The sequence below is a fragment of the Trematomus bernacchii genome, unplaced genomic scaffold (assembly GCF_902827165.1).
Source record: "Trematomus bernacchii unplaced genomic scaffold, fTreBer1.1, whole genome shotgun sequence".
NCBI lineage: Eukaryota > Metazoa > Chordata > Actinopteri > Perciformes > Nototheniidae > Trematomus > Trematomus bernacchii.
Window position 1 is genome coordinate 1,165,923 of NW_022987469.1, and position 19,681 is coordinate 1,185,603.

Below are 19,681 nucleotides of genomic sequence, written 5' to 3' on the forward strand. Positions count from 1 at the left end.
TTTGTTTTGAGAAGTAGAAAATGAAAATCATCCCGTTTTTTAAGTTTAATTAATCCCTTTTTGACCGTGATAAAGAAAAACGCCTTGTATTTCAATTTTGGTTTTTCAATTTGAAAACGAAAATCAAATATCCAGTCGTTTTTTGTTTTTGAATTTCCATTTGTGAAAAGAAAATCCAATGACCAAAACATACACTGACCCAGTTACTAGTGTAGCATAAACGTTATGCTTTGCCTTGCTGTATGTCTTTTGCGAGGTTGTTGCTCTCACTGTACTGCTCATTATATTCAGTGTTGTCTGGCTCTTTGCCCACTCCTGCTTTAAAAGAAGATTTATACGAAATCGAAGCTGTATACATAATTCTCTACATGTGTTGTTGCCACATTTGTTTGTTTGAGTGAGATCAACAACCCCCCTTCGTCCACCATCAATAGAAGCACTGAAGACACTATAACTAAGCAAGCTATGTGCTAAGAAACCATAGTTAATTCATGAGTTGGCCATCAACATTCTTTGCTTCATATTTGGGACATTTAATCCATCTTTATGTACAAACCAACCCATACTGGAGACTTTTATATCAATACTGTTGTTTGCAAATAGCACACTATGAAAATCAGCCTGTACTGCTAGTATAGGTTTCAATTACAGCCAATCATATGAATGCTGATCATGGTTTGAATTTTGCCTTTATTTAAAAATAAAAGTGCACTGTGTGGTGTCTAGACATTTATGTTAAGTTAATTCATTTAGTTCAATCCTTTGTCTTTTGCCTTGTCTTGTGACTTCCTGTTATATTTTTGTAGTAACCTTTCCCTCTCGTTTCAGAGCCTTTCCTGCCCTTGTGTTTTCCCTCCAGTGTGATTGTCAGCCCCTCCCTTAATTGTTGCCACCTGTGTCCCCTTACCTAGTGTGTATATATAGGGTGTTTCTCAATCGCGAGTACGCTTGCTTGGTAGCACATGTCTGCCGAGCATCTTGCTTCAGAAGCGAGGCAAGAATACTTCCTGCCATTCGGAAAACGAAGTGTGGAACACGCTAGCAAGTGTGCAGGTGTGCGTCATATGAGAGGCCCCGCCTTACATCTTCCGCCACAGATTTGGGGAAATTGGTCCGTGCGCAAAGCATTGTGGGGATTTTAAGGCCGCGGAGTCTACTCATGTGCAGACTCGATATTTCTCCAAACGGAGTACGCCGGGCTCGGTAGATTTCCAAGTATGCTGGAGATTGGAACAGTACTTCGGCGGCACTCGATGACGTAGTATGCTTGAAATAGTGGCTCTGAAGCAGCTTTACTCGCGATTGAGAAACACCCATAGTCTGCATCTCCCCTTGTCCTGTGCCAGTTCGTCTTGTCTCACCAAGTCTGCCAGTCATCCCTTGACCTTGCTAAGTCTATTTTTGATAGACTCTTTGTGTTACGTTTTTTGATAATCCAAGTAGATGTTTAGTTAGCGTTTTTGATCTTATGGTTTCTCAGTTTTGATCCGAGTGAGCGTTTTGTGTTTTTGCCTTTTATTAAATACTTTGTTAATCCTGACCTGCTTCTGGTGTCGTGCATTTGGGGCCTGAGCCTTGTGACATTCATAACACACTGTAATTTAATAGAACTTAATTCAGTTTGAAAATCAATCATCAAAATGCTTCCAGAAAAACAAATGACCTGGATGAAAATAAACCGGATTTCTTAAGCCTGACAGTAGCATGTCAGCGTGAACTACTAAAGCCATCTGAAACAGAACAGGCTGACCTTTGCTCTCCGACAGCTCTACAGACGAGCTTCTTCCTCTGAATGGGCATCTCTATCACATGCTCCCATTACACAAAGGTGGGAGAATACTCCACTCTTAGTACTAATACTACACTCTTAGTACTAATACTCCACCTAATACTCCACTCTTAGTACTAATACTACACCTAATACTCCACTCTTAGTACTAATACTCCACTCTTAGTACTAATACTCCACTCCTAGTACTAATACTCCACTCCTAGTACTAATACTACACTCTTAGTACTAATACTCTTAGTACTAATACTACAATGTAGCGATACTAAGCAATGTAAGTCCTGCATTCATGTTGTTTTACTGAATGACAAATACAAAAGTATAAGAATCATATATACTTACCAAATACTTAGCGAAGTACCAAAACTAAAAGTACAGATCATGCATAGTTCATCATTTAAAGGTTTTTACAATTTTGAACATTTAAGTAATATGAAGATGCAGAAAAGTAGAAACTGCAAAGAGGAGAGGGAAAAGAGAGTGAAGTGAACGAGGCGGAGCCGCTCCCCCCACACTGATCAGCTCTCACACATTGAATCCTAAGTGTTTGCACATCTGAAATCAGCAAGAATAATTTAGTGCCATCCACATGATACATCTTTTATAAATAAATAATGAATGAGCCACTCAAACACTCCAGTGTTTACACCTCTGAGGCAGCGGGACAAGAGGACAGCTTCAGTGTGGGCCGACCTCTGACCTCAGAACCTCTTCTTCTTTCTCCCATTACCATATTCTTGCTTAACATAGTTATATTTGCTTTGAATTTCAGCAGAACTACCAAGTGGGAATTTGACACATCGGTTATATAACTGCTTCTCCTTTTCCAAACTGCACTTAGTTTGGAAAAGTGTGTTAAGAACCAGCACTTAGCGTCGGCTCGGCCACTAAGGGACGTCGAGTAAATAGTTCATATGTCTCACCAACCATGCATGAAGATGAATATATTGGAAGCTACTGAGGTTATCTGATAAAGCAAATCTATTTCAACAAGAAATAAATAATTAAAGTCACAAAAAAATACAAATGTAAACTCAATCATGGAATTATCTAAATTTAAGGCGTTCAAAAAATGGATTGCAAAGAACATTTATTTAACTTTATTATTGCCACAAAAGATCTAAAAGTGGCACACCACAAGATGAAATGGAAAACACGGCATGTTGCGTGTGTGTTTCTGGTTGTTGGATGTATTGAGCGGTCAACCTGGTTATCTGAAGTGTTGAAGTCATCCTACTGACTGTTTATTTTGTCTATAATAATTGTTTGTTTTGTTCCTTTTGTTATTTTGAATGAATGTTAATACTGTTAATTTGTTATTGTATTTTACTTTGTGTCCTTGTTTGTGTCCTCTGGCCTGTACTAAATACATACATTTAAAAAAAACAATGAGCTGAAGCCAATTACACAAAAAAAAGTTACAAAGATATTCATTTTTTTGTTGTTTATTCACAATTGCCACCTGCTGCTCAGTTCACCTTTTATTGTAGCCTGTCGCCGGCCGACAGTTAAGAGACATGTATAACAAAAACGAAAAGGGAGAGTTATTTAAAAATGCATCAACTGTACAGAGATAACTCTACAGAGAGAACATCAGGACGAGTGCAATGCAGCGTTTTAAAGAGATTCTGAAATCAAATAAAAAATAAAAGTCATTTGTCAAACAAATAAAAAACATTATATTCCGCAGTTGAGATACACTCGGAGGATGTCATGCAAAACCAGTGAGTGAAAAGAGTATCTGTAGTAACAAAGTATAAGAACTGTTCAACATGTTGAAAATGACTATGTGACTGTGATGCAGACAGACAGTAGAAAGGATGGCAGAATACAAACAACCGATATGAAACCTCAACTGAATCAAAACTCCTTTACAGGAAGGGTATCTTAAAAAGAAAGCTTAAAACCAGACCGGGGAGGAGACCGCGCCTGAAAGTCTCAAGTAAAGCTGTACAAAATAAACACTTAAGACAGCCCATGCAGAAACTCATAAATGTAGCCATACAAACCAAATGCTCTCAAATCACTTAATGCCAAGAATAAAGAAATACACATTTCTTGCTTCAGATCAGCTCAGCAGAATGTAGTTCAGAATCAGAACACCACATGTAGAAAGAACATTTGAAAATGATGAGATTGAGATGTGAAAATCGATTCCACTTTCATGTCTGTGTGTTAAGTACAGACCTCAGAGACAGGAAGTGATTAGTCTAGCTTAGCATAAGACTAGAAAAAGGGAACTGGAAGGGCGAATGACCTGGCCTATCTCACAAAGTACAACAATATTTGATTCCAACCTTTGAGTTGGATCAATAATGGTTTGCTCTTTGGTTCAAGCTACACTTCCTACCAAGTTTTATAGGTAGTAGTTCTGTACCCCGATCACAGACAAACCAAACTGAAAACATCACCTCTCTGGCAGAGTACCTCTAATCTGAAAAATATCCCGAACCCAAGCCGTAAACCGACTGATTTGTTTACCCATGCTCCGTTTTAACAGACTACATAGTAGATGGGAATCGAGGTTTATGGATGTTGTTATCACATTTTGTTTGACTTTAAAGCTAATCTTTAGGCTAATATAGACCATATGCATCCTTGCTCTAGCGCTGTATTTAAAACACCGACATTGGTGTCAATCATCTCACATCACCGATAAAAATAAAGTGAATAAAGGTATTTCCCAGAATTCCTACAACAATTATTCCTAAAATCAATAAAATCCTCTTCTCTTACCGTCCTTTTCAAAGGCAGAGGTGAAAATCTTACTATTCCTGGGCTGACTGACCGAAATCCCATCCCAACCTCCTCGGGGGTGTCCATCAGACTCAACAGATTTGTTAAATGAAAACAAAACGACAGAATGAGCAATCAACGGGACACCCCAAAAGCTTTATGCAAAGCTAACGCTGCTAATGCTAATGCAGTCAACTCCCCAAGCTCTTAAAGCCATTTCAAAAGAGAAAAGGACCCGAAGCTGGAGCAGCAGTGGAGGTGTGATCCAGTGTTACTGAAGATAAAAAGGCACAACAAAAAGGTCCTGAGGTTCAGCAGCGGCACCAACAAGCTCGTCTCAAATGAAAACTCAACAGATTTCTCTTAAGAAAATTACTTAAAAGTGTACATCTAACCAAAAGGTAGAAATGTCCTTCCCAGTGCGACCTGGAAGAGGACGCACATGTTTTGGAACAACCTCTGTGATTTATCAGCTGGGCAGGGGTCTGCGCTGAGTCTGTCGGGAAAGAGCTCTGAAAGGCCTTGGGTTCACAGATCTGCTACCACGATGCTCAGTGCCTCTTGTGCTACCGTGTCAGTGCTACTGAAGAAGAACAAGTGATGAATATGGACTTTAGGAGGATATGGAGACAGTGGCGAGGTGAAACGGTAGCTTGGATAAACTTCATTTCTTGGGTTACGATCTTCTCTTTTTATCTCATCTACTTAAAAGGATCAGAGCCTATTTGACTAAGACTGTCTTCCTCCCATGCAGTACGCACGCTGAAGAGTCGCTGTTATCATCCCGTCTGTCCAGAGGCTGCCTCCAGGTCGGACCATTGGTAACAGCTCCAGACGTGGTACAAACTGCTTCGAGTACTTCAGTTGAAGCACAATGAGGCTCAAAGTTTCAGAACGTTTAAAAAAAAGTGCTTGTGGGATCACCGAACAGCGTAGGGAGATTTAGTTCCCCAACTCGCACCAACCCTTCACTGCCAGGGAGGACAGATGGCATTATTACAGTAACTCTTTCAGCGTTCATATGGCTGGTGAGTTTTGCATTAAAACAGACTGTAATATTTACCTTTAAATCTAGACCCTAGGCTGTAAATAGATTAGATATTTAGATCCTCTCCTGGGCCAAATAAGAAACAGAAAAACATTTCTGTCTGAACACTAAGTGCTGTATTTATCTTTAAAACGCACCTGGACAAAACAACATTCTCTGCTTGCATCAGAAATGAATAGCAGCACGAAACAAGAGAACACATATCGCTGCCTGTACATGGGACGGTCACTGCAGGGACCCTGAAGCATAAAAACATGTATGAACGGAACAGAGGAAGTAAGACATGTGTGTGTCCTGCCTGTCACAGACACACACACCCTGTTCTCACACATTCACATTTCAGCAGCTACAGAGCCTTCCTAATATCCCTTTTTGATTCTGTGGCTGAAATATTTCCCTCCCTGAAAGCGACTGAACATGGAAGATTAAAGTCCAGAGAAAAGTTGGAAATCAAAAGGAGGAGGAAGACGAGTGCTTCCCCTGATGAGCAGAGATGTTTGGCACTTTATTCTACGGAGTCCAGGCGTGTTGCACGGGCTCTGGCTGGGTAGATGGAAGCGGGGGGGGGGTCACATTGAGAGGGTTCAGACGATGGCGTTGGTGCCCCGGAGGCCAACCCCCCGGGCAAACTGCTCCAGCAGGCCCGTGATGGCTGTGGAGGGGCTGGGGGCCGAGGACTTGAGGCCCACGGTGGAGCTGTAGGCTGCCAGGAAGACCTCCCGCACCGCCTCCAGACGGGATTGACGCTCCGAGGGGAAGGGACACCTGGGGGAGGCAAGGGGGAGAGAGGTGAGACAGGGAGGAAAGGGTTAGGGAGAGAAACTCTGCAGCAGTAGCTCAGGCTGTAGTGACTTGGATTGGGATCCTTAAGGTCATAGGCTCAAGGCCGTGAACAGACCAAGGCACTGCTGTGAGAAAACAATGTCCGAACTTGGGACGAATAAAGTATATACCTAGACTGCCCACTGCTACCAATACTTGTATGGGTAAACTGCAGAGACTACATTTCACTGTGTGTGACAGTTTCCATTTGAAATCCCCAAAAAGTTCTAAAAGTGCTATATTCAATAATAAGAAACAAGAGGAAGTCCACAAAGAATTCCGAAGAGAAGAAGAATTCCTGGGAGGGATCCTCCTCTGTCAATCTCCCCATCTCCCCCCCTTAATTGTGGGGTTAGGATTCTCTCCTTGTTAGTGCGTGTGTAGGGACAGTGTTGTCGGCTGTTCTCACTGTAAAGCCCCAGAGTCACGTGTAATCTAAGATATTTGGCTATATGAATATTGATTCAACAGAATGATGCAGGCGGAAGCAGGATGGATTAACCCCATCATTTACTTATCATGAATCATCACACAGCTCACTTTTCATTATCATCATCATTATGATCATCATCGTCAGCATTATCATCTTCATCATCATCATTATCATCATCAGGCCTGCAGGATTTAGAGAAATTCACAAGATTGGGGGGAATGATCATTTTTCATTATTCTCATCATCATTAAAAGTATACATTTAAAATGATATAGGGTGGACTTGACCAAATAAAGATATTTCATAAAGTCTGTGGAATGGATGTCCAACAAAGACTGTTTATCAGTATGCCGGCACTCTACTTGTTATCATTTTTCATTTCAGTTGTTTCAGTCAACAGTATTCTATCACTGATTATATTCTTTTTTGCATAGTAATCAGCAGCGAACCGCTTCAACGCGTGTATTTCCGTTTATTCACGGCATTCATTTTGTTATTCTACAGTATTGTTATTTTATAGTTCTTTGTTAATGTAAATAACCCAATTTGTGTTCTTTGAAATTGAAAAGGATATCGCATTGTGTTTGTTACTTTCGTTGCAGTTATATATGTCTTAAGTGTAATTTGGCTTGGCTTCCTATTTTGTATGGTCATGCTTTTATTTTGAAGGAGAGTTAGCGCTGTTGACAGGAAGTTGTTGTTGCTATGGAAACAACGTGACGGAGATTAACGGAGAAAAGTCATATCTACATATAAAGACGGAGAAAGTAAACGATAAAGTTTATGGTTAAGTGTTAGCACCCCCCGAAGAGGCACAAGCTCTTACGTTGGTATTGGAGATTTCAATAAATTCAATTTGGCAGCCGCAGTGCAGGAAACCAATGTGTACCAACATGCAACCTGATGGCTTATTTTCCAGTTATCTAAACAAAAGAAACACACCATAACTTGCTACTAAAAATGACAAGTGGTTCCTTTCAATATAAATGGATGGCTTAACATCCCCGATCTGTAGTGCAAAGTAGTTATAAGCTGCTAATTTGATCTAAACATTGACCCTTTCATTTATCAGGGGGAGCTCATTTTTCTTAATACAAACAGAAAGATAAGGTTGGTAAATTATTGACAATCCCACCCGTTAAACCAGGCATGGGCAAACTATGGCCCGCGGGCCATATACGGCCCGTCGGGCTTTTTAATCCGGCCCGCCGAATATTGGTACTAAAATTGTCCAAATTATAGTAAAGACCGCATTCATTTTGCCTTTTTCCTGCAATACCCGGCATTTCAGTCGATCCCACTAGATGGCGCACTCTAGACACAATTGACCGTTGCTGTAGTCTGGTCTATTCAGCAGGCCCCACTCGGCAACCCGGCAAGATCCAATACGTCACGCTTACATTGGAGGAGGTCGAGATTAACCTGAGCAGTAACAGTTCATGGCGAGTACAGCGAATACAAGTTGTAACAAGCAGTAGCGCTGAGCAAAGTGACTAGAACGCGACCACACACTTATAAAAATCACTTATATAAAGTCAGGCAACACTAACCAGGCTGAGTGTGATTCTGTTTATTTGACCTTACTTAAATGACCATCCGTTCGCTGTCATTGATCATTGTGGAGAGCAGGCAGACGTTTTGTTTTGTATTATTGCAGCTATCGGATGGAATCAATACATGGGCTACATGTGGCCATCAAAAGTAAAATCATAACGAAAACTAAGGCCGGTAAAATATGCGTTTAGAAAACGGCTTATGCCACAATATGATAGCAACAAGTAGTCAAGATAGTCTGATTAGCTTCGGTTGCTATGCTAACATCACCTGTAGAATGCCAGAGAAACTTTCATAACAGCGTTGTGATGCCAAACAGCGTCAATTCAGACTGACACACATTCACTTATGGGGAACTGGGGATATTTATCAGCTGCTTGTGTGACAGTCAGACAGTGAATACCTTAGAGCGGCCGCTGCCGTGAGTTAACGGGAGAATAAACTCCGGTGGACGAGCAGCGCTGCAGCGGGCGGTAATGCCGCTGATCCACATTAATAAACAATGCACCACGGCACTCAGGAGAAAATTATAAAGTTGGAGAAGTAGTTCTTTAATTTAACCTGGCTTTGTATAATTAAAAACGACCCGACGTAGTTCTCTATTGATGTTGTTGTGAGCGGTGTTTCGGAGAAAATCAGCGACGTAAAACGCTGTGTGGGTCATAAGAAGACACGTAAACGGTTACGTCATGATGCAAACGATGATGCAATGACGCAATAATTCACCTTTGAACCTAATTCACCTTTGAACCTGCATCTGTAACAATGAGTGGACCAAAGAAAAGAAAAGTCGACAATGAGTGCCGAGTGTTTAATGAGGAGTGGACAGCTAAATATTTTTTCACCGATCTGCTACTGGCCCGGCCCGTCTGTTAAATTTTAAAACTCATAGTGGCCCCCGAGCAAAGAAGTTTGCCCACCCCTGGTTTAAACTGACCTACCTTTTCTAACAGCATTGTAAAAGAAAGCTGGACAGGTGCGTGTTACTTACATTCGTCCACTGGGTCCTTCATCCTGAAAACTGAAGGGCAGGGGGGAGTCGTAGGGAGCAGCCACAGCAGACGAGGTGGAGGAGGCTGAGGTCAGAGGGGGGGGGAAGTGAGCGTGGTCATGGATGCTGCCACAACCAGAAACGATCTGCCAACTGCCATACTCCGTGGAGAGGGAGGAGCCGGACCGAGGGTAGTCTGCGGCCAACCTGAGAGACAGCGAGGTCAAAGAATAAAAGACAGAAGGACACAGACTTGTATTTTGAAGGCAGCTTCCGGCACAGGGAGGTTTGATATTTATGGAGACAGGTGGAGGAGTGATTGCGCACAGGAAAGGCAGATATGTTTATACCAGGGAAAGAGAGGAGGTAAAACCCATTGTTTTCCCGTCAGGTTTTTGTCAAAACTGAACATCATTGGATTTAATCCCGGCGTATGATTTGCTTCCTGGTGCCTCAGCAGCAGTTTCATTTTGAGGTGTTTTTTTGCTCAGTTGTTTTTTTGTTAGAGGACCAAGTGTTGTTACCTTGACAAAAACACACGCTTTGGTTGAGCACTTGGACACGGGTGAATAACTCTCCAAAACTCCACAAACTAGTCCCACCCACACAGGTTATAATATCTCTGGTTCGGCTACAGCCTGCCTCCACCTGTGTGTGAACGCTTGCTGAACTGCAGCGAGGTAGAACACTGTGCCTCTGGTGATCAACCAACATTGCTGAACACACACACTTTAAAGGGCTGAGTTGTATAGACTCACTGACCTTCTTCCAGGGACAGCCAGTGGGCTGCTGCCAGTGCGTGTGATGGCGTGTTCTGACTGGTTGGAGGAGGAGGAGCTGGAAGACCTGGCCTCACTGAGAGGATGGGAGAGATGCTCGTCAGGAGGGGTGGGTTTATTCCAAACCACCATCTGAGGGGAGGAGGCGGGGCCTTTTCTCCTGGGGAGGGAAACAATACATTAGCATCACAGTGGAGCAGCAGCTCGTGATGACATTTCAAAGGATAAAACTCAAATGAAGAAATCATAAAAAAGTGCTTTAAATAGATCAAAGTTAATTTTGGCTGTTCTGAAAGGAAATATCTGTTAAATTGTTCAAACTTGTTTTTCACTCAAATGCGACCACCACATCTGGGGAAACAATAATGAACCTGGCGGATTTTGCTACGATGTCATTCAACACACTATGTTGGAAAGTGCACATTCCTGGACTAACAGAGAGTTTGTTAAAGACTGTGAGTCCTTCAGTATGGACATTGGAACTTGGCCAGTGATTGGCACTGTGATAACTTCCCCCAGTTGGAAGTTGCTGTGCCGTTTTCCCTTTAAACTCACAGATCTGTTGCTCAAACTGGACTTTGATTGTATTTCATCGCCTCACTGGCAGTTGAATAACCACAGTGTCTTAACACGGGCTTACATTTAAGAGCAGGCTGACGACCTTCCTCTCAGATAAAGCTTATAGTTAGGGCTGGCTCAGGCTTGCCTTGGACCAGTTCCTAGTTAAGCTGCTTTAGGCTTAGACTGTCGGGGACTAACAGCTCTCTTCTCCTACTGCTCTTTCTCTTTATATGTATGTCCTGTAAATGCACTTTAATAACTCAGCGGCTGGACCATCATCCCTTGGCTTTTTGTGTCTCTCATTTGGCTGCACTTTTGATATCCTCCTGGATCCAACGAAACAAAAAATACATTTTGTGAGCCTATACTGACCAGCTGGAGGCCTGGGGCTGGCTGGAGAACAGGTCCACGGTGTCGGGGTTGAGGCTGGAGGCTCCGCCCCCCTCCTCAGTGATGAGGGAGAAGTCACTGCTCAGACTGGTCACACTGCCGCGGTCCCTCGACTCTGAAGTAAACACACAGCAGGGCAGTCAGTTCATTCATAAATCAACACGTGCACATTTTAATCAGACCAGGAGCTGAAGGGAAAGCAGAACATTCAGGTTCTGTCACAGACCTCAGAAACCCCTTTCGTAAATCCAAAAGATTTTGTAAGCATAGTTATAACTTCAGTCTTAGAGCAGACGTAGTACCGAAGATTACTGTACAGACATTCCCGAATCAGAAGCCCTGGATAAACGGCGAGGTGCGCGGCAAGCTAAAAGCACGCACTATAGCGCACAGAGGTGGAGATTTGGAGGAGTACAAGAAGTCCAGGTATGAACTCCGGAGAGTTATTAGCAGTGCAAAGAGACAGTACAGAGAAAAAGTGGAGTCTGACTTCAAAGGCTGTAACACCCGGAACATGTGGGCGGGACTAAGAACTATGACAGATTACAAAGGAGCAGCGGGTGGTGCTGCGGGAGTGTCTGCGTGCGCATCTCTCCCAGATGAGCTGAACAGTTCTTTTGCATGCTTTGAGAGCAGCCGGGCTGTGGAGGTACAGAGGGACCAGGAGCTAGAGCCCTGCCCTTTTGTTTTAAACAGGGCAGATGTGTGCAAATCCTTTAAAAGGGTTAACCCACACAAGGCTCCTGGACCTGATGGCATCCCTGGCCGTGTCCTCAGGGTGTGTGCAGTTCAGCTGGCAGAGGTGTTCACAGACATCTTCAACAGGTCCCTGCTGCAGTCTGTAGTCCCCACATGTTTCAAACACTCCACTATCGTTCCTGTCCCCAAAAAGACTAAAACCACCAGCCTAAAGACTACCGCCCAGCAGCACTCACCTCCATCATTATGAAGTGCTTTGAGCGGTTAGTCAAAACCTTCATCACCTCCTCCCTCCCTGAATCTCTGGACCCCCTGCAGTTTGCCTACAGAGCAAACAGGTCCACAGACGACGCCATAGCCCTCACCCTCCACACTGCCCTCTCACACCTGGACCAGAGGAACAGGAACACATATGTGAGAATGCTGTTCATTGATTACAGTTCAGCCTTCAACACCATTGTGCCCTCCAAGCTGGCCATCAAGCTCAGAGAGCTCGGGCTCAACAGCGCCCTCTGTGACTGGATCCTGAACTTCCTGACGGGCAGACCCCAGGCAGTGCGGGTGGGAAACATCACATCCTCCACCCTGATCCTCAACACCGGTGCCCCTCAAGGCTGCGTGCTCAGCCCTCTCCTCTACTCCCTGTTCACTCACGACTGCGTGGCCACACACAGCTCCAACACCATCGTGAAGTTTGCTGATGACACGACTGTCATCGGCCTGATCACCGACGGTGACGAGACGGCGTACAGAGAGGAGGTCAGCACCCTGATATCTTGGTGCCAGGATAACAACCTCCATCTCAACATCAGCAAAACAAAGGAGCTGATTGTGGATTACAGGAAGCAGCAGAGAGAGGGACACGCCCCCATCGCCATCAACGGGACTACGGTGAGAGAGTCAGCAGCTTCAGGTTCCTCGGTGTCCACATCACTGAGGACCTGACATGGACTCTTCACACCAACACCATCACCAAGAAAGCTCAACAGCGGCTCTTTTTCCTCCGCAGGCTGAGGAGGTTCAATATGGACTCCAGGATACTCTGCAACTTCTACAGGTGCACCATAGAGAGGATCCTGACCTTCTACAGGTGCACCATAGAGAGGATCCTGACCTTCTACAGGTGCACCACAGAGAGGATCCTGACCTTCTACAGGTGCACCATAGAGAGCATCCTGACCTTCTACAGGTGCACCATAGAGAGCATCCTGACCTTCTACAGGTGCACCATAGAGAGGATCCTGACCTTCTACAGGTGCACCACAGAGAGGATCCTGACCTTCTACAGGTGCACCATAGAGAGCATCCTGACCTTCTACAGGTGCACCATAGCTACAGGTGCACCATAGAGAGGATCCTGACCTTCTACAGGTGCACCATAGAGAGGATCCTGACCTTCTACAGGTGCACCATAGAGAGGATCCTGACCTTCTACAGGTGCACCATAGAGAGGATCCTGACCTTCTACAGGTGCACCATAGAGAGGATCCTGACCTTCTACAGGTGCACCATAGAGAGTATCCTGACTGGCTGCATCACGGCCTGGTACGGCAGCTGCACCGCCCTTAATTGTAAGACTTTACAGAGGGGGGTGAAAACTGCACAGAACATCACCAGGACGGAGCTGCCATCCGCTCAGGAAGAAAGCCCTCAGGATTATAAAAGACCCCCATCACCCCAGCCACAAACTGTTCTGTCTGCTGCCGTCTGGCAGGCGGTACCGCAGCATCAGGACTAAAACCACCAGATTCAGGGACAGTTTCATCCCACAGGCCAGAAGACTATTAAACACCTGAACTTTTGAAAGAACATCCACAACATTAAGTTGTTTGCAACTTATATATATCAATATTCCAATTACTTGTATATAGACTATTCTGCACTATTTCTATTATATTATATTTTATTTTATTTACCTGCACTATTATCTGTTATTGTGTTGCACTGTTGGATAAGCCTGTGACCTAAGATTTTCATTGTCATAACTACACTGTAGCTATGTACAAATGACAATAAAAGCCTTGAATCTTGAGAGCCTTTCTCACAGTGTGTGGCTTGCTTCAGATGTTTAGATGAAGATATGCCACAAGGTTTGATTCCTATTTCTGCTTTCAGCCTTTAACCTGACCCTGTTTCTTTCCAGGTAAATGGCTTGACAGGAGGAACTCGGGGGGGGTCGCCTTTAGATCGGACAGTAAGAAAACCAGCATCACAGTTGCATTGTAGACATCAGAGATTAAACGTCCCACGTCATGGCCATTTCTACTGATCATAATTCCATAGTTGAGGTCTACTAGAATAGATTTATATTGTGACATTTTCCAAACTCACATTGGTTTCTCATACAGCATCTCTGTATAGTATGTGTATTCACTCTGTCCTAAACGCCTTGTTGGAGCTCCTGCCCCCCCCCCTCCCTGTGAGCCCACTGTGCTCTGATGAGTCCACCACCGTTACAGCGGAACATCAGTGTTTATGTGTTACAATGGCATTAGTTAGCAACCAGAAAATGAGAGCAGTAATGACAAACAGATGAGAATGCTGCGTGGGGTCTGGGTGCCGTGTTGGCGGGACGTTGCGCGGCTCGCTGCTGCGAGGAGCGGACATTTCCTGCTTGCTGCGTGGGATCTGCGAGACAGCGAGACATCGCGAATGGACGCGGGAAGGGGGGGATGCTGAGGGGGCTGCAGCACCCCCATCTGCGAGGCTCCACTAGCACCAGCAACCTTCATAACACACAAGGGGACGGGTAATAACCGGAAAAGCATGACATGGGACCTTTAAATAAATAAGGACTTTGGAGAGACTGTTTGTCAATTCTATACTTTATCTAGAAAAAAAACATGAACCAAGTTAAGATGACTTGACTACCCACGATGCAACACTTCTAGATATTTCATAGGGTCTATAGTTTATTCTGTATATATGAATCAATGCTTTTTGAACAGGAACTACTTTAGTGGAGTCTATATTTTCTTTCTAAATAAGGTCAGAAATGCCGAATGAAACGAAATGCAGAACAGAGAGGAACCAGTTCCACCAGAAGTGGTTTACAATATAAATCTAAAGCCACTTCTTGTTGTGACATAAAGCTGGATACTGATGCAAATACAAGACTCCTTTGCAGGTTAAAAGTCTTAGGAAATAAAGGTTTGTGACGCAAGACGTTTTGGAATTAAGCCTGTGGTTTTGTAAATAGACGAAGGCTGTGTTATCCCCAGAGACTCATTGCTGTCTCCGGCCGACACGCTCTGCTCGCAGCCCTCTGTTATTCCTCATTGCATCAGACAGGAGGAAGGTGGCAGGAGCTCCTAATGCTGCCTGAAGTTTCTCAACAAAAAATAATGAGATGCTATCATTCGGATTGGAGATAAAACATAATGACGAATTTAACAGTTTTCCTCCCGTTTGTAACTTATAAGGACAAATGTATGGAGCTGGAAAGGAAAGCTCTCTGTTATACTGCTACCTGAGCACCTAGTTGACCAAACAAAGAAAGACACACTACTCCATTTAAACATTATTAAAATACAATATCATTTGTTGAATGGCGGCTGAGAGGAATGGCGGAGACACACTGACTTACTTAACTGGCCGAGATCTTCCACAGTGAAATCACTGTCTTTGAAGTGGGAGTTCTTCCTTCTGTCAGAAAAAAGGATCAAATAATATTAGAGATCAAAAGTAGAGATATAACACTAGAGTGGAATCAAACGGATGATGTGTGTCTACAGAAACTGGATCTTCACTGAGTTTCACAACAGATAACTATAGCTTCATTAGAATGAACCTCACACACATGAAGAGTAATGAACCCACCTCTGTTTCTTAACAGCTGAGAACTTCTCTGAGACAATGTGCTTCAAAAAATTGAAGCAAAAGAAGAAAATCTGATGGAGAAAAAACATGTTAGATCAGAAGGGAATCAGAAGGGAATCCCTAAAGAGAGAAGTTCCCACAATTAGCAAAAGCGTGATACTTGTACCTATACCAACAAGCGGACTAGTTTTAGTCATTGTTCTACGGAGATGACTCTTGGTTAAGATGTTGACATTTCTTCCACTGATAGATTTCTCCCTCAGTGATTATGGGCTATTGATATAAAATTACTATTAAAAAAGAAACCCTGTCTTTTCTCTTACAATAATTGCACATAATTATAATGCTATTGTTTGTTATGGTAATTGTTGTTGAATAACCTCTGGTCTAATACTAGACTCTTTAGACCAACATTAGGGGATAGTACTGAAGAATATGATATATTGATTTTTTTATTTGACATAAACACATCACTATATGGTTATGTTATGGATCTCCTATATATATATAGATATTTTTTTTTTAAAGAATTGCAAACACACATTTTACAACAGGACATCTAACGTGTAAAATAAATCAGCTAGGGCTCTGTGGTGGGCGAACTGTGGATGGTGTCATATCTTAGACTTCTGTAGTGAAATATCGTGTTACTTCTAGACTGACATGTATGCCAGGCCATGAGATAAGTCAGCCAATCATTGGTCTGTTGGGCTCTGCAGAAAATATTGTTGACTCAATTATTTTAATGAGAATATTTGAATCTAAAATGTATTTAGAATGTTTTCAGTATTTAAAAAAACAAAAACAAATGCTAATTTAAATCAAACACATAGCTATAAATAGTAAAACCACAGAAACAATAACAGTAGTTCACAATAATTCCTTATTTTCTTCTGAAGCGGTTTGTGCAGGTCATATACAATGGAAACTATTTTCAGCCACAATAATTGTGAAATGTGACTCTTGGTGAAAATACAAAGGAAAAACAGCTCTGCTATGAGAGCATTTTTAGCATCTACTGCCTCCAGCCTTTCTTTCAAGAGGCAACCCTTTTTCTGGCTGCCCTCTGAAGAGATGACACAACTTCATCCTTAAAACTGTAACTTCCTGTAGAGTTAGCTCACTCGCTTAACTGGGTTTCCTTTAACCGCTAATTACAGTGTTTGACAAGAAAAAATGAACTCTATATGAACACTGTTCCGAGACACTTATTTGGAATTTCAAACCAAGGGATCACATTGTGTTTGCCTATCCATTTCATTTGTGCTATCATATGCTAATGTCATAATATCTCTATCATAACTTCCTGTCTTCAAAAACTGACTGATGACAACTGTTTGTTAACATGCAAAGAATACTTTTGAAAGTTGTGGTACTAATATCTCTGTGTTTCTGCCAGTATTCTTTCTGTAAATACAAGCTTTATAAGAGAAAATAAAAAAACATCATTTGGATAAACGTACCTCCTCCCCTTTGGAGAGTCGATCTGGCAGCATATGACTGGAAATAGAGAGAGGAAAATGTTATATTCCAGCTGCATCTTATCCAGGTCAAAAACACCACCCCATGTTGTGCAGGTGAAGATGCATGCATAAAGTTTCAACATGAATGAATCTTTGAAATGAAACCTGTAATAGTAGAGAAGTGAGCTCCTATGAGGATTCAAGACTCATTTCTACTAAAGGAATGGTTCCAGTAAGTTTGACTCCTCTGTGGTACCCAGAGTGACGTGCCCTTGTTAAATGGAACACTTTTTTCTAATATAATTTTTCAGAGTATTGGTAGAATATTGGGGCGGCAAAGCAGGTTTCAGAAGTTGGTATCTTTAAACGTCAGCATGTAAATCAAAACTCTCTGAAAGAAAGGAGAGGAGAACTAACCCTTTGTTTCAGCCACTCAAGGCATTAGTCAAGGAGATCACTGGGTGTGCTTAAGGGAATTCTAGAAACAAGATTAATTTGTTCCTCTTTATCATAAGACTACTTGGTACGCGCTTCCTCTTTCTTGTGTTCTGTCTCCTCTCCGCTCCTTTTGGTGAGGCACTGCCCTCATTTCCCATATTTAAAGGAACTGAGTGGAAGGAAGCCATCTCTCTTTGCTGTCCTGACTATCACAACTCAGTTGGTTTTTATTTAAGTTACTTTTCCCTATATTTTGGACTTGTTTACAAATCTTGTTTTTTTTTCTTGTGGCCGTAACACTGCTGATCAAATGAATTGTTCAGAAAGTGCCCGCGCAGAATCTGCTAGACTCTCTTGAGAGTGATTTTGTTACAGTGATTACAGATATTTGGTGCCACAGAACGTATTTATGGGCAACACAATTATTGGACTACACCTGGCTTTCAAATATGATTCAGTTGTGACTGATGAGAAGAAGAGCACTCACTTCAGCTCTCTTACACACCTTCTGCTGTACAAATGTCTCCAGGGGCCAGCCTCGGATGTATCACTGCATGGTCGAGATGGCAGAGAGGGCTTTCTACAAGAATGCCTACGATGAGCTCTAATTGGTCATATCACACCATTAATTATGAAAGGAGAAGCCCAAGAGAGGGTGGTTGCCAGAGTCGTCTTAATGTCACATGTTGTCCCCCCCTCCCTCTCTCACTGCTCCATTAACCTCTTTTCAATGATGCGTTACAGAAAATAAACGGACGTCACAGATAGTTGCAAATGCACCTCTAAAGTATTTATAGCGGCTAATGTGCCGACTTATGGCTCACCATGAACTCATGAAATTATGATAGTGTTATTGTAAATTATTATTTTACCCGAAGAGGAACCAGTCGTAAGCGATGGTCAGATACAGGATCTCTGCCGGCTGCAGGCTGGCGTGCACCGCGCCGTCCTGCGGAAATAACATCACGACAATGAGTCAAAGTCTCAAACATCTTGTGTTAAATTAAACCCCAGGAGCCAATCATGCACATGCAGCTCCGACAAGCAAACTGCAGTTATTATTCTGTGTGAAAAGGACTCCGTATGTGGTCTGCGGTTTCATCAGAAGATCCAAGTACGGACCCTTCTCCAGAAAGGCATTAAATATTTATGACATAAGGGTTCTATTTTTAATAAAGATGAATACAGAGGAGGCTAATTAAAGCGCATGTTTGAAATGTTAAACTAGTTGTATGTGAAGAGGAGTGAATGAGGAGGGGTGCTGAGAGGGGGGGGGTTCTGTCACTGACTGTTGGAGCTGCTGGGTGACACCGGGGGAGAATGAAGAGATGAAAAGACAGAAGGAGGACAGAAGGAGGACTTACTGCCCACAGGGAGAGCCTGAGCAGGGACACAAACAGAGGCGTCCGGTCCCAGCCTGATATGCAGTGCACCAGGAGGCCGCTCTCATCTGAAACACACAGCGGCATCATCATGAAGCTTTACAATAGACACTAAAGTGGAGTGGACATGGACATTATAGGACTGCTCTGTGTGAGTGCAATTGTTACGTTTTGGTTCTTATTAGTGTTGCTTCTTTCCTCACTCTTTATGCAGTTCATGGTTGGTTTTCATAACATTCATTATGTTTGCATGTTACTATCCTCATTTAATAAAGATACTTTAAAAACAGACTTACTGTTACATTTTCATGGGTTATAGTATTATATATGTATCATTTGCACTGATTTATCAGTTCATTTATTCATCATTCCTAGGTTGGGGGAAGAGTGTGGGAGAGAAACACAAGGTCTTTAGCCTTTACAGACCATTTACATGCACAAAAACCTATAGAACACACTAGAGGAGGGAAAACCCCAAAAAGCAGAATAGGGCCTCTTTTTAAATACTTTTTGATGCCACTGTGAAAATTGAACCAAGAACAATTCCACAAGCTGTTTTCCTGCTATGCAGATCTGCGTGGCGTTAGAGGAAGGCGCATTTGGTTAATTATTTTCAGAAAATACATGTTATCAACTATTTTGAGATTTTATATTACAATATTACTAAAGAAAGTTTCATAAAATCCTCCTTCCTAAGTCCAAAGCCTTTTTAAGACTTATTGAAAGACTGATGTTAGACATCAGACAGTCATTAGTGCGAATGCTGTTGCACAGTAT

The 19,681-nt window shown here is 42.7% G+C and overlaps 1 protein-coding gene across 1 annotated transcript in view; it reads right to left on the reverse strand.

Annotated features, from left to right (window-relative positions):
* Positions 1 to 3,218: 3,218 nt before the first annotated feature.
* mtmr14 (myotubularin related protein 14) overlaps positions 3,219 to 19,681 on the reverse strand; it is a 30,590-nt gene continuing 14,127 nt past the window's right edge. Inside the window, exons 11-19 of the mRNA XM_034143534.1 lie at positions 18,887 to 18,972; positions 18,395 to 18,471; positions 17,085 to 17,121; positions 15,622 to 15,692; positions 15,389 to 15,447; positions 11,086 to 11,218; positions 10,136 to 10,312; positions 9,374 to 9,580; positions 3,219 to 6,338 (exon numbers count right to left, since the gene is read on the reverse strand). Of these exons, the coding sequence (XP_033999425.1) occupies positions 6,158 to 6,338; positions 9,374 to 9,580; positions 10,136 to 10,312; positions 11,086 to 11,218; positions 15,389 to 15,447; positions 15,622 to 15,692; positions 17,085 to 17,121; positions 18,395 to 18,471; positions 18,887 to 18,972 (1,028 nt within the window). The 3' untranslated portion in view covers positions 3,219 to 6,157. The remainder of the gene's footprint in view (positions 6,339 to 9,373; positions 9,581 to 10,135; positions 10,313 to 11,085; positions 11,219 to 15,388; positions 15,448 to 15,621; positions 15,693 to 17,084; positions 17,122 to 18,394; positions 18,472 to 18,886; positions 18,973 to 19,681) is intronic.